The sequence below is a fragment of the Quercus lobata genome, chromosome 4, assembly GCF_001633185.2.
Source record: "Quercus lobata isolate SW786 chromosome 4, ValleyOak3.0 Primary Assembly, whole genome shotgun sequence".
Taxonomy (NCBI): domain Eukaryota; kingdom Viridiplantae; phylum Streptophyta; class Magnoliopsida; order Fagales; family Fagaceae; genus Quercus; species Quercus lobata.
Window position 1 is genome coordinate 27,216,202 of NC_044907.1, and position 16,133 is coordinate 27,232,334.

The window sequence follows — 16,133 nt, forward strand, 5'->3', positions numbered from 1 at the left end:
TACCAAACGACCCATGGTATTCTCTTCGTGAACAGCACGACAAGAAAAAAAAGACCTATAGTCGTCTTCCGACGGTTACGCCTATTCGTTTTCCGAGAGTTACGCCCAAGGTCTACCACTTTCAACACGCGCATTCGGTTTTGTTTTGTTCTCGATTTTTCAAAGCCACGGAAGTTTCCGAGAAGGTTGGTTTCCTTGCTTTTATTTATTTTTTAATTTTTTAGTAAACATTTTCCTGCATCTTTCCACTAATTACGAAGGGAATGATAGTGGGTGTGCAGTGGCTTCTACTGGCATCCCGTCGTCTCTTTAATTTCTTTTGTTTGTATAGTTTACTTGCTTCTTGCCAACTCCTTTTGAATACATGACATTCTGTCTTAGAATCTCAACTCTAATTTGCCGCCTGGTATATTTTATGTCTTAGAATCTAAACTCAAAGAAGCTTAGCTAGTAGGTGTGCAATGGCTTCCACTAGCATACAAGCTACTCAATCGTCTCTTTGATTTCTCTTCTTGTTCTAAAAGATGTAGTTTGCTTGCTTCTTGCAAATCCGTTTGAAGCCATGACATTGTCTGTCATATATAGAATCTAAACTCAAACAAGCTATGTAGTAAGTACTTACCAATGGCATCCACCAGCCTTCAAACTGTTCCATCCTCTTTTACCTCCGCTTTTTCTAAACCCCAACCAGAATATGACGTTTTCCTCAGTTTTAGAGGAGAAGACACCCGTTGTAAGTTTACCGACCATCTATATCATGCTTTGGTTGATAAAGAGATTACCACTTTCAGGGATGATAAAGAACTTAAGATGGGAGAGCCCATTTCGCTGGAACTCTTGGAAGCAATCGAGAAATCAAGGATTGCGGTCATCATTTTCTCTGAAAATTATGCTTCTTCCACATGGTGCTTAGAAGAACTTGCAAAGATTGTTGTATGCAGAGAAAGAGGGATATTGAGAGTGTTGCCTATTTTCTACCATGTGGAACCTACTGATGTGAGACATCAGACGAACACTTTTAAAGGGGCCTTTACTGAACATGAAAAGTGTTTCAAGGAGAACCCAGAGAAGGTGCAGAACTGGAGAGATGCTTTAAGAAGCGTGGCCAATCTCACTGGAAAGCTTTTAAAGGATGGGTAACGCTTTATTGATTTGCTTCTGATGAGAATTTTTTTTTTTTTTTACTGCTTGTTTTGACTGCATTACTTAATTACTTTAAATGTAGATGTTAAAAGGCTAATATCTTTAATACCACAAAAGCATGAATTATATGTAGTTTTATAAACAGCACTACATACATACTATTGCAAAATTAAGAAAAAGGTTGTCACTAATTTTAGTTTCAAGATTTAGTTTAGGTTGTCATCAAAAGTCTTGTAACTAAACAGTAGAACTACGTTTAAAAATTTCCCCATTAACTTTTTTGTAACTATTGATTTATTGAAAAAAATAAAATAAAATTTTAAAGTTGTCACTAAAAATATACGTGTAATTACAAGTCTTATAGTTCAACTAATACCTCTTAATATTTGTAATGAAAATGTCCATGATTCAAATTTCCTTATTCATTGAATCTATTGAATTATATATTTTAAAAAAATGTATATGTTTAGCTGGCAAACTAGGGAGAAATATTTATATATATATATATATATATATAGAGAGAGAGAGAGAGAGAGAGAGAGAGAGAGAGAGAGAGAGAGGGTAGTTTTAGTGGATCAGAAAAAAGACATACAATGTGGTGTGTGTAGGAACAAAGAAACACAAACACTATATGAATAGTGTAATGTAAACCAATAATTGTCGTATATGTCCAATGACCAAAACTACTAATCAAAAAACATCAAACAACATTTTGAAGATTTAGAACTTTGGTCATTTGATGTTTTTTTCTTGAGGGCGTGTGGGTTGTTGGGGGGGGGGGGGTTATCATCTTGGTAGTTTTATTTGAATTTCAATCACATTGGATATTTTGATCATTTTGGAGGTTTAATTTCAAGGTCAATTTGGCTATTTTAGGTTCAATTTTAGATAAATTTGGATTTTGCAAGGATTTATTTATTTTTGGACATTTTAATCATTTTGGAGGTTCCAATGTTATTTTTATTCATTTTATAGGTTAACAGGTGTTTTGGTTATTTTGAAAGTTTTAGAGGTATTTTGGTCATTTGAGATTTTTTCCCTAGCATTTTTGTCATTTCAAAAATTTTCAAAGGTATTTTTTAGGGTTTCTAGGTTATTTGGTTATTTTTATAGATTTGGGATATTTTTGGGAAACTTTCGTCATTCTCGAGGTTTTGAGAGTATTTCACTAATTTTAAGGTTTTAGGTGAGATTTAGGAGATTATGAAAGTATTTGGTCATTTTGAAAGAGAGGATTTCAAATCCAATTTATAGGTTATTAAAGCATCCAAACAATAGATTTAAGAATCTAGAATTTAAAATCCTCTTATGTATAGAATATAAATATGGAATCAAGACATTCTAAATCCATTGATTTAAAATCCAAATCTAAATTCAAATTCAAATATCCTAATGCAACCTTGTTAAATTCCTTAATTCACTTAAGAATAAATTGTGGCCCAATATGTGGTGCTAATTGCTACCTCATGTGTACTTTGGGCAGCCATTCAAGCCCGGTTCAACAATTTTTATGGGCTTCTACTTAGGATCTTGAAATGAAGATGATTTTTGCTTCGGTTAATACTCAATAGTATGGATTGTATTCTTCTTCTTTTTGTTTTATTCTGTTTTTTTTTTTTTGAAAAGAAATTGTGGGGCCCGGCCCAAAATAATGGGCTAATTAAACTACGGGCCTGTCCGAAAAGAATCCTGTCCGAGGAGAAGTCATGGCCCAAACGTTATTTAAGCCCAATTGCGGTAAAGGAAACCTGTTCGAGGAGTAACTCCTCCTCGGACATTACGAAGTCCGGATCAAGAGCTCGCCCCAACCATTGCAGTTCATCCTCCAAGCATATAAAAAAGAATAAAACCCAAAATATCTCGTGGAAAGCTGCCACCACCACATTAAATGTGTCACAACCACTCTCTTGGCCGCATTAATGAGGAAAAGACCCCTGAACAGTGCTACCTTGGCCACTGCAACTCACAAGGTAGTGATAAGGGTGTCTGATAGGACAGGTGCTCAAGTGGAGGCTTAGATGATCAACAAGTGTAAGGTTCAGATAAAAATGAAAGACCTATATAATGTAGTGGAGTCCCTCAGAGAAGGGGACAAAAAAATGCATTATCTGTACCCAGAAAATAGAATCTTCTGTGAGATATCTATTCTTGTGTTTTTGTTTCTGTAATGACGTTGTCCATGCATCAGACCGACTAAGTTCACTGAGGCTAAGTTCTTTGACCCATCCTCTACAAAGATTTATTGTGTGTTGCGCTTTGGGCCAAGGCCTGATTAGTAGGATTTGGACCAAGAAAATCGTGCAACTACAATTGGCGCTGTCTGTGGGAAGAACTAGGGTATCAGCTAGCGCAACGGTCGAGCATGGCAGAACTAGGTCCACACCAGGAGAATCCTCACCAGGCTAACTCCCAACAGACACAACCCGCTAAGTCCCAGAGGCAAAATAACCCTGCCAACCCAGGCGGCAGAGGGAATCGTGAGGGAAGTGTGCATACTATCCGGACGAGCCAGAGTCACACTCAGATAGGTAGTCACGAGTCCCAAAGGCGAAATAGTCATCAGGCCATGCAGCGAGAGATAGATGACCTGAAAAGGAAGTTACGACGTGTGCAGCGAAAACGATCTCCCACTGACTCAGACGAGTCCTCTAATGCGGAGGATGCGAGTTACCGACGGAGGTCAAGGACCCCCCCAAGTGAAACCTTTTCCTACGAAAGGGAACCACGCCCTGTACGGGTATGAGAGCCCATCCAGCAAGGGCTCGGGAAACGATGCTATGAAGAAGGCGCTGGACCAGGTTTCAAGGTCACCCTTCACGTATAGAATCGAAGGGGCTAAGCTACCTAGACGCTTCAACCAACCAGCGTTCGCCATCTATAACGGCCGAGTAGACCCGGTAGAGCATGTGAGTCAGTTTAACCAAAAAATGGCAATCTACTCGCAAAATGAAGCCCTAATGTGCAAAATCTTCCCATCCAGCTTGGGATCAATGGCAATGAGGTGGTTCAACAGCCTGAAGACAAATTCCATAGGCTCCTACAAGCAGCTCACTCAGGCTTTCTGCTTTTGCTTTATCACAAACACCAGAGTCCCTCGACCCCTCAGTTCGCTATTGTCCTTATCCATGCACGAAGGAGAAACCCTGAAAGCATACTCGGATAGATATTGGGAGGTGTATAACGACTTAGATGACAACCATGATGATGTTGCGATCAGCACGTTCAAAAGCGGTCTCCCCACCGAGCATGGCTTAAGGAAATCCCTCACTGGTAAACCAGTTGCCGACGTTCATCAGTTGATGGATAGGATCGACAAGTACAAAAGGGTGGAGGAAGATCAGCTGCAAGGAAGGGGAAAGGAGAAGGTCATCCCCCCCAAAGTAAATGATTTTAGGTCGGAACGATATAACCCTAGCCAGCCGAGGAGAGATTTTTCGCGACAGGCTGGACAGAGCAACCCGCAGACAGTGAATGCCGTATTCAGGGAGCCAGTACAACAGGTGCTGGAGAAAGTAAGGAACGAGCCCTATTTCAGATGGCCGGGAAAGATGGCTGGAGACCCTTCCAAACGTAACCAGAACCTGTACTGCCACTATCATCAGGACCATGGGCATACCACTGAGGATTGCAGGAATCTATGGAATCACCTAGATCAGTTGGTCCGAGAAGGGAAGTTACGTCACCTTCTGCACCCCTCGAGCGGTCATCCCGGTCAAGCAATAAAAGAGTCTCGAAAGGATGTGTCCTTAAGACCCCCCACCGGAACGATACATGTCATCCTCGCCGCACCAGGAAGAACTGGGCCACCCCTCCCCAGGGTACTGGCTGTTGATCGGCTCCCCTCCGAGGACAGGCAAAGGGAACCCAAAAGGTCAAAAAAGGGAAGCTCTTTGATACTGGGATTCTCGGACGAGGATAAGAGAGGAACTATTCAACTTCACAACGATGCCTTGGTGGTTACGTTAAGAATTGGAGACTTCGATGTAAAAAGGGTGTTAGTAGACTCGGGAAGTGCGGTAGAGATAATGTACCCTGATCTATACAAGGGGCTGAACCTGAAGCCGGAAGATTTGGCAGCTTATGATTCCCCCCTTCTCAGCTTCGAAGGGAGGATTGTTACGCCAAAGGGGCAGATCCGACTACCCATACAGACTGGGTCGGAGGTGGTGGAGGTAAATTTTATCGTGGTCGATGCTTACTCACCCTACACCGCAATAGTCGCCAGGCCATGGATCCATGCCCTAGAAGCCGTATCCTCCACACTTCACCAAAAAGTAAAATACCCATCTAGAGGACAAGTAAAAGAGATCCGAGGAGATCAGGCCGTGGCCAGGAAGTGTATGGTGACCGCCATCTTACATCGGCCCCGTGCCGAGTCCTCGGCCCCAGAGAGCTTATAGCAACCAGCCACCTCTGCAAGGTAAGGCAATGGGCTAGCCGAGGAGATAAGGTGTGAAAGTTTAGATAAGATCGCTGTCAACAACGACCCGGAGAAGTTTTTTCAGGTTGGCTCTGAGTTGCCTTCTCAAGAAAAAGAGGAACTGGTCAGATTTCTCAGAGGAAATGTCGATGTGTTTGCATGGGACGCCTATGACGCCCCGGGAGTTGATCCTAGCCTTATTTGTCACCACCTGAACGTCAACCCCTCTTCCACTCCGAAGAAGCAGCCACCCCGACGCCCTTCAAAGGAACATGCTAGTGCTGTAAGAGACGAAGTGGCAAAACTAAAAAAAGCAGGGGCTATTAAAGAGGTCTTTTACCCCGAATGGTTGGCAAACACGGTGGTGGTAAGGAAGAAGACAGGGAAGTGGAGGGTCTGCGTGGACTTCACGGACTTGAACAAGGCATGCCCAAATGACCCATTCCCCCTACCCTGAATCGACCAATTGGTAGATGCAACCGTGGGACACCCTCGAATGAGCTTCCTAGACGCCTTCCAGGGCTATCATCGATACCCCTTACGCTAAAAGACCAAGAGAAGACGGCTTTCATGACGCCCATCGGAAATTATCACTATAAGGTGATGCCGTTTGGGCTGAAGAACGCAGGCTCAACCTACCAAAGGATGATGACCCGGATGTTCGAGCCACAGCTGGGCAAGATCATTGAGGTTTACATAGACGATATGGTTGTGAAGAGTAAAAGGGTGTCCGAGCACGTGAAAGACCTTGAAATAATCTTCGCTATCTTAAGGGAGCACCGGTTGCGGCTGAATGCTTCCAAATGTTCATTTGGGGTCGGGTCTGGAAAATTCTTAGGGTAAATGGTAACCCACAGGGGAATAGAAGTAAGTCCCGATCAAATCAAAGCAATTAACAGCCTACAGGCTCCTCGGAATCCGAAGGAAGTGCAGAAGCTCACTGGCATGATTGCGGCATTAAACCGGTTCATATCGCGATCAGCAGATCGATGTCGACCTTTTTATCTCCTGATAAACAAGTGGAAAGGGTTTGAATGGTCGGAGGATTGCGTTCAGGCTTTCCAGCAACTTAAGGAATACCTGTCACGACCACCCATCATGTCCAACCCTGAGGCAAACGAGGTGCTGTTTGCGTACGTCGCTGTAGCTCCCCATGCTGTAAGCCTAGTACTGATACGGGATGATAATGGGGTGCAGCGACCGGTTTACTATGTGAGCAAATCATTACATGAGGCCGAGGTGCGATACCTACCTTTAGAAAAGGCAATTCTGGCGATAGTACATGCCACCCGGAAGCTCCCTCATTACTTTCAAGCGCATACGGTCATCGTTCTAACTCAGCTTCCCCTTCAAGCAGTACTTCGAAGCGCTGACTACACAGGAAGGATCGCCATGTGGAGTGCGCTCTTGGGGGCCTTTGATATTAAATATATGCCCAGATCCTCCATCAAAGGTCAGGTCCTCGCAGACTTGGTAGCGGAGTTTGATGAACCCTCTATAGAAACAATAACCGAGAAGAAAGACATGGATGGAAAATCGGTTGGTGCAATTTCAGCAGGGGGAACCTTGCATTGGAAGGTCTACGTGGATGGCGCGGTCAACCAGAGAGGATCTGGAGTTGGGATAGTTTTAATATCACCGGACGGTGCTGCCATTGAAAAATCACTGAGGCTCGGGTTCTCGGCTACGAACAATGAAGCCGAATACGAAGCCTTACTTCAAGGGATGACGATGGTTCAAAGATTGGGCGGAAGAGTAATAGAAGCATTCTCGGACTCCAGGTTGGTCGTCGAACAAGTGATGGGCGAGCTGGAAGCCAGAGATGCTAGGATGCAAGAGTATCTAGGACAAGTCAAACGCCTACAGACGAGTTTTGAGTCCTTCAATCTGACGCACATTTCCAGGAGTGTAAACACCCATGCAGACTCGCTGGCCACTCTCGCCACGTCCTCGGCGCATAATCTGCCGCGAATGATCCTTGTTGAAGATCTAGTCCAGGCAAATCCCATCAGAAGAAACCCGGCCCAAGTCCATCAGATCAGAAAGAGTCCCAACTGGATGGACCCCATAAAGAACTTCCTCCAAAACGACATCTTACCGGAGGAAAAATTAGAGGCCGAGAAGATACGTAGGAATGCTCCTCGGTTCTGGCTATCAGAGGACCACAAACTATATCTGCGCTCCTACTTTGGACCGTACCTACTCTGCGTACATCCAGAAGAATCCGAGTCTCTACTTGAAGAGTTACACGAGGGAATTTGTGGAAGTCACATTGGAGGAAGGTCGCTGGCGCACAGGGCACTCACCCAAGGATACTGGTGGCCGGACATGCAAAGAGAGACCCAAGAATACGCTAAGAAGTGTGATCAGTGCCAAAGATTTGCCCCAAATATCCACCAACCCGGAGGGGTTCTCAACCCCCTCTCTAGCCCATGGCCGTTCACACAATGGGGTCTTGATATTGTCGGACCTTTCCCCAGAGCTGCGGGGAACAAGCGATACATAATAGTCGGAACCGATTACTTCACTAAATGGGTGGAGGCTGAACCTTTGGCCAACATTAGGGACGTGGATGCCCAGAAATTCATCTGGAAGAACATTATCACCCGCTTCGGAACTCCACGTACACTCATTTCCGATAATGGTCTTCAATTCGACAGTAAGAGTTTTAGGGAGTATTACCACGAGTTTGGGATCATTAACCAATATTCCACCCCCGCCTACCCCCAAGGAAATGGGCAAGTCGAGGCCGTGAACAAGGTCATAGTGAACGGACTGAAGAAAAGATTGGATGAGGCAAAGGGGAGATGGGTAGAAGAGCTCCCGCACGTCTTATGGACCTATCGGACAACGCCGCAACGGTCAACCGGTGAGACCCCCTTGTCGATGACTTATGGGGCTGAGGCCGTGCTCCCAATCGAGAACAACTTTCCCACACTGAGGTCTAACTCGTTTACCTCAAACGGTAACGATGAGTTATTGGGAAGAAGTCTAGACCTAGCCGAGGAAAAAAGGGAAAAAGCAACGATCCATATGGCCTATTATCACCAGAAGCTGAGACAAGGGTATGATGCCAATGTTAAACTGCGACTTCTAGGTCAGGGTGATCTCGTGATGAGGAAGATTCTCGGCAGCGCAAAAAACCCCTCTTGGGGCAAGCTAGGGCCCAGTTGGGAAGGACCATACCGTGTCACATCCGTGGCCGGGATAGGCGCCTACTATCTAGAAGATTTGGATGAAAAAACTGTACCTCGACCATGGAATATAAATAACCTCAGAAGATATTATTATTAATGAAAATGGCTTAGCCCATGTTTTGTTTCGTGATTATCCTCTGCCTACTGGTCTATTTACAACTATTCATAGTTTTAAACAGAACCTAAGTCCTGCATGGCTCCTCGGACCACAGACTTAGCGGAAATTATTACTTATGACAATTTATACAAGTTTTAAACAGAACCTAAGTCCTGCATGACTCCTCGGACCACAGACTTAGGGAAAATTATTACTTATGGCAACTATTCATAGTTTTAAACAGAACCTAAGTCCTGTATGGCTCCTCGGACCACAGACTTAGCGGAAATTATTACTTATGACAATTTATACAAGTTTTAAACAGAACCTAAGTCCTGCATGGCTCCTCGGACCACAAACTTAGGGGAAATTATTACTTATAGCAACTATTCATAGTTTTAAACAGAACCTAAGTCCTGCATGGCTCCTCGGACCACAGACTTAGCGGAAATTATTACTTATGACAATTTATACAAGTTTTAAACAGAACCTAAGTCCTGCATGGCTCCTCGGACCACAGACTTAGGGGAAATTATTACTTATGGCAACTATTCATAGTTTTAAACAGAACCTAAGTCCTGCATGGCTCCTCGGACCACAGACTTAGGGGAAATTATTACTTATGACAATTTATACAAGTTTTAAACAGAACCTAAGTCCTGCATGGCTCCTCGGACCACAGACTTAGGGGAAATTATTACTTATGACAACTATTCATAGTTTTAAACAGAACCTAAATCCTGCATGACTCCTCGGACCACAGACTTAGGGGAAATTATTACTTATGACAATTTATACAAGTTTTAAACAGAACCTAAGTCCTGCATGGCTCCTCGGACCACAGACTTAGGGGAAATTATTACTTATGGCAACTATTCATAGTTTTAAACAGAACCTAAGTCCTGCATGGCTCCTCGGACCACAGATTTAGCGAAAATTATTACTTATGGCAACTATTCATAGTTTTAAACAGAACCTAAGTCCTGCATGACTCCTCGGACCACAGACTTAGCGGAAATTATTACTTATGACAATTTATACAAGTTTTAAATAGAACCTAAGTCCTGCATGGCTCCTTGGACCACAGACTTAGGGGAAATTATTACTTATGGCAACTATTCATAGTTTTAAACAGAACCTAAGTCCTGCATGGCTCTTCGGACCACAGACTTAGGGGAAATTATTACTTATGACAATTTACACAAATTTTAAACAGAACCTAAGTCCTGCATGGCTCCTCGGACCACAGATTTAGGGGAAATTATTACTTATGACAGTTTGGAAAATTATTACCTAAGGCGTGCTCGCAGTCTAGCACCATTGCAACCCTCATTCAAATTCGCTACATGACATCCTCTTTACCTTGACCGTTTATATCATTGCAAGCGTTAAATAAAGGGATGATACCAGCATAAATCCATAAAAAACGAAGGAAACATTCTATATTAATATTCCGAGATCAATACAAAGAGAGGCCTTTACAAAAGAACACCAAAAACAGGACAACTCTCATTCAAAAAAAAAAAAAAAAAGGGGGAAGTACAAAAACTAAATGCCTAAGTGCTAAGCCTTAGCGGGAGGATCCTTCTTCTGCTCTGGCTGAGGAGGAGGAACCTCGGAGATAGAGTCAACGGCGGGATCTTTCGCTTTGTCAGGCACGGGGACGGCATCAGGCACCGCCAAACCCTGCTCAGAAGCTGCTTGGACGCCATCAGGATTCTCTCGGATCTCCTGAGGGTAAAAAACGTTCTCAGGCAATCTCAGCGCCAAATCCGCAGGAATTCCTGCAGCATCAAGGGCGCGAGCCCACGAAATACTGTAGTATTCCCTACACACCTCAGAGATCTCCTCGGATAACCTGGCCTCCGTCTCTTGGACCCCGAGCTAGCGAGAAGCATTCTTTTCAGTCTCTGTGGCCTCTCGGATCAGCTGAGCCTCCTCTTTGACCCGCCGTAGCTCATCCTCGACTTTCTGTAGGGCAGTCTTGAGATCCAGCACCTGCTTCTTGGTAGCAAGGTTGATCTGGGTCGCGTACAGCTCCTTGCGCTGATCCTCCGCCTGGGTCTCGGCACTTTTTAAACCGGCCTCCGCGCTCTTGCGCTGTTTCTCTAATTCTTTGAACTTCTCTGTTAGTTCAAAGATTTCTTGCTTGAGGGACCCCACGGACTTCTCCACCTCAGCCCGAGATTGAGCCTCAGCGTCAGCCAAGCTGCGGTTGCCACGGCAAAACTCCTCCGCCACAAACACCTGCTGGGTGATCTGCCAACAAAATAAAACCAGAATTAGGACAGAATGCAACAATGTCGATGGCTTGATTAAAGGGGTGCAAGAATGGCTTACCATCACAAGGTCCCTCTTAAGGGACAGAAAAAACTCGGGCTAGGAGAACCGCCTGTAAGCCTCCATATCCCGAGGAAGGAGCACTGGCTGCTCCAGGGCCTCAGCTATGTAGCCTGCTCTGCCCTCGTTGTACTCGCGAACAGAAGCGGTATAGGGGATAGCAACCCCGTCTAGCTCCATCTTCGAACTCCATGCGCGGGGATTAACGCGCACCTCAGCCCAGTTCTCCTCATCCTGGCTCTCCGTGGAGTTTGCCCTCTTACTCTTCTGTCCCCGAGTAGCCTTTTGCTGCTTGGCCGGGCGGGGGGCCACTTCACCCTCCTCAGGAATGTCAGCCTGCCTCTTCTTTTTTAGGTCAGGGTTAACCTTGAGGCCAGGGTCAGAAGGAACCTGAGGGGCGATTGGAGGAGGGTCTTGGGTTTGTGCCTTGGCAGACGCCTTTGAGGACTGACCCTTTCCTCGGCTGGACATCAGTTCTCGCAAAGACTTTCCCATATAACCTACTTCCCCGTCCGAAGAGTCGTCCGAGCAAGTTATAATGATTGGACCGCCAGCCACGGAGTTGCGGTCCTGCTCTCCTTCAGGGTCCGAGAGCTCAACTACGGGGGCTTTGTCAACCTCCTCCTCAAAATAAAACTCGTCTATTTCCTCCTCAAGGGAAAGACGAGACAATTCGGCCTCTTCCTCAGCTAGCACGGCGACTTCAAAATCTTCTGGAGGCGGTTGCACGACCGGTGGAGGATCCCGAACTCCAGGTAGCACGACTGGTTTAAGATCTACTCAGGCCAAACACCCAGGCTTGGACACGTCGATCCTAGCTAACCGGGGACTACCAGCTCTAATGGCGTGGCCAACGGGTTGGAAAGCACGGGTTAATGGTTGATAGCCCAAAACTAAATGACACGCACGCAGTTACCCGTCCTCTTGGACGTAAATTTCTGACCTTAAGAGATAATTTAGGGCCGAAACGTTCACGTGGCTCAGCTTGGGAGCAACCAACGCTTTATCTACAATACAGCCGAGAAGAAAATTAGAAGTGTGAACTAAAAGATTTATGATAAGCGGAAAAGAGAGTAAGTCCGAGGAGCTAAGCCCCTCCCCTAAAGGATTGGGCCTAAAGGCACCGCACCTGGGGTTCCTGCCTGAGTAGGACAATGAAGGCCATCACTCCATTCTCCTGAAGCAATGAGGAAATCATCCTTCATGGTCTTATGGGAAATGGGGAGACAAGAGATTAGCCTAACCATCTCGGATCGAGATTTAAGGTAATACCCTCCATTCTCGACGTAGTGGCACTCGTACATTCGTACCACGTCATGCCAAGTCAGACCCAGACCCATTCGCTCGTTCAAGACGTCTACGCATCCTAATACCCTGAACATGTTTGGAGCGCACTGGTGTGGCGTCAACCTATGGTGGAACAAGTAGTCCCGGGTAATCCTACGCATGGGAAGCGTCATTCCCCCTTGAATAAAGGCAATCATGGGAATGACTACCTCACCCACTCCTCTATCTAACAGTACTCCTTCTGGGGGACAGTACCGCAGAACCACCCCCGGCGGGATATGGTATTTTGCCCTAAAAGCCTCCATGGCCGCCGGAGTGTCAACTAGTTTTTTGAATCTACCCATCTAAGCTGAACTGGAGTAATGGAAATAAAGACCGAGGAGAAAAACAAAATCCGAGGAGGAAATCGAAGCGACGAAGCGAATGGAACTTACAGATATCTTCTCAAATGACCGGTGAGGTGATCGGAAAGCTCTTCTATGGAGGGCGCTTCGTAGAAACGATTATGAAGATTTAAAGGATGGAGGTGCTCAAAGATTTCTGGGCGCTGGAGTTCTCCGGAGGTCTCTATTCTGATGTGCGGAAAAAAAAAAAAAAAAAAAAAAAGGGAGCCTCTCTGACGTCTTATATAGCTGGGAGGAGAGAGAAAAGATCGCTCCCGCCTAAAAATTCGAGAAAAAATGCTGACCGTCCGATCCACGCCTCACCGTTGGATGAAGGGGACATAAAGCCTCTAGGAGTAAATGGCCGCGCCTCGTAAATTGTAGCGCGTCCAAAGTAACTGCCCGCACGCGCGCGCCAAACCCTCCTTACTTCCACCCTCTCACTAACATCAAAACCCCGCTTTTCTCCTCGGAAGGAGATAAAAACCGGAGTTTTGAGGGGCTATTGTGGGGCCCGGCCCAAAATAATGGGCTAATTAAACTACGGACCCGTCCGAAAAGAATCCTGTCCGAGGAGAAGTTATGGCCCAAACGTTATTTAAGCCCAATTGCGGTAAAGGAAACCTGTCCGAGGAGTAACTCCCCCTTGGACATTACGAAGTCCGGATCAAGAGCTCGCCCCAACCATTGCAGTTCATCCTCCAAGCATATAAAAAAGAATAAAACCCAAAATATCTCGTGGAAAGCTGCCACCACCACATTAAATGTGTCACAACCACTCTCTTGGTCGCATTAATGAGGAAAAGACCCCTGAACAGTGCTACCTTGGCCACTGCAACTCACAAGGTAGTAATAAGGGTGTCTGATAGGAAAGGTGCTCAAATGGGGGCTTAAATGATCAACAAGTGTAAGGTTCAGATAAGAATGAAAGACCTATATAATGTAGTGGAGTCCCTCAGAGAAGGGGACGAAAAAATGCATTATCTGTACCCAGAAAATAGAATCTTCTGTGAGATATCCATTCTTGTGTTTTTGTTTTTGCAATGACGTTGTCCATGCATCAGACCGACTAAGTTCACTGAGGCTAAGTTCTTTGACCCATCCTCTACAAAGATTTATTGTGTGTTGCGCCTTGGGCTAAGGCCTGATCAGTAGGATTTAGACCAGGAAAATCGTGCAACTACAGAAATAGTCAACAGATTGTGTACTAAATGACATGGCATTTGAGATTTTCTAGTTGTTAAAATTTAGGTTTCAAATAGCCAAATCAGAATTTCAATTAAATTGAAGTTTTTTTTTTTTTTGGTTTAAAAAATAAAAAGAACATCTATGTTGAATAGTACAGTACTTGCTGCTTCAAGTTTACTTGAAAAGCCATGTTTTCTGTTCTGAGAACTAATAATCTACTTGCATGCCCTAGGATTTCGACAAGCAAATTGAGCTCGACTGTGTAGTTTAGTTCAATTTTAGAGCTCTCTCTTTTATGAGATGAACAAGCAAAACATCAACGCCCACATGCTACATCTCCAATTAGTTTTTTTTGACAGAAGGATTTTTGTAATATTTTTTTTATAGGGTTCATGAGGCAGACTTTATCCGAAGCATTGTTCAATGGATATATTCGAAATTGAAAGAGGATAAGAAGCAGAATGAAGGTCCTTTGGAATCAACATCGAATCGTAATGAGAATGAGACTGAAAATGAGAATGAGAATGAGAACGATATCGGGATTGTTCGCGCAACGAATGTGATTCCAGTGTATAGTTTTTTGCCGAGAGGGAAATTGAGACGGAGTATTAGTTCGTGGCAAAAGGGTGAGCTTCTTGGAAGTGCCTCTTTCGGAACCGTCTATGAGGGCTACACTGAGGATGGCTTCTTTTTTGCTGTAAAGGAGGTTTCGTTGCTGGATCAAGGAAGCCAGGGCAAGCAGAACATTTCCTACGTTGAGCAGGAGATTTCACTTTTAAAGCAATTTGAACATGAGAATATAGTTCAGTATCTTGGCACGGAAAAGGATGAAAGTAGGATTTATATCTTCCTTGAGCTCGTAACAAAAGGGTCACTTGCCAGTCTTTATCAAAAGTATCGCTTGAGGGATTCTCAAGTCTCTGCTTACACAAGACAGATTTTGAATGGATTGAAGTATCTTCATGATAAGAAAGTGATCCACAGGGACATCAAATGTTCTAATATATTGGTGGATGCAAGTGGATCTGTAAAACTTGCAGATTTTGGGTTGGCAAAGGTAACCAAATTGAATGATATTAAGTCTTGCAAAGGGACTCCATTCTGGATGGCACCTGAGGTTGTTAATTTAAAGAACCGTTTCTACGGGCTTGCAGCTGATATATGGAGCCTTGGATGTACCGTGCTGGAGATGTTAACGCGTCAACATCCATACTCTCACTTGGAAGGCATGCAAGCATTGTTTATGATTGGCAAGGGTGAACCTCCTCTAGTTCCTGATTCCTTGTCAAGAGATGCCCGAGATTTCATCCTCAAATGCCTACAAGTTAACCCAAATGATCGGCCTACAGCAACTCAGCTATTGGATCATCCATTTGTGACTAGACCTCAAAATTCCTTTGGACCTGCTTCTCCTCACAACAGCATACAGTTATAAAAGCTTATGAACAATCTTTGATGTTTGTATGTATGTTTTGGTAAGCAAGTACCACTGATCCCGCCACTCACTGCAGTTCTTATGTACATAAAGAAATACATGTCACATGGATTTTGTGATTATGGAAATTTCAGAAAAAGTTGTTGAAGATATTTGTAGAATATTCACTGAGGCTTGGTGCTACACTCTTTAGCTTCTTATATCACCAATCACTCAAACTAAAGGGATTGGTTTTTAAGGTGCGGTGAATTGTGACCTGAAGCGTATTTTCAAATAGAACAAGGTAGTTTACCAACTCACCTCATTTGCAGTGTTCTGAAAGATTGGAGGAGCTACCTGATGCTGCCATGTGGCTGAGTATTATGGCTGAGATTAACCCTTTTAATATTGATTTTGGAATTAGAATTCTTGTGAATTGCTTTATCTGCATCCTCCAGCATGAACACGTCATAACCAGTTTATTCATGAACCGGTTGGTTCTCATGCTACTGCCAGTAATTTGCTTTTCAAGAAAGCTTCGATAATGATGTGATTATTCAGTTGGCTAGTGGTCTTCGGTAGGATCATTCTCTGGAGTTTTGATTTATATGGTTTTGTCCTAGTTTTGCACCAAACTAATTGTGGCAAGGCATGTTGATAGTAG

The 16,133-nt window shown here is 44.3% G+C and overlaps 1 protein-coding gene across 1 annotated transcript; it reads left to right on the forward strand.

Annotated features, from left to right (window-relative positions):
• The first annotated feature begins 258 nt into the window (after positions 1–258).
• LOC115984937 (mitogen-activated protein kinase kinase kinase 1-like) lies at positions 259–15,490 on the forward strand. The gene is made up of 2 exons (XM_031107919.1): positions 259–1,136; positions 14,443–15,490. The coding sequence occupies exons 1-2, from the start codon at positions 625–627 to the stop codon at positions 15,488–15,490; spliced, it is 1,560 nt and encodes a 519-aa protein (XP_030963779.1). The 5' UTR covers positions 259–624.
• Positions 15,491–16,133: the final 643 nt, after the last annotated feature.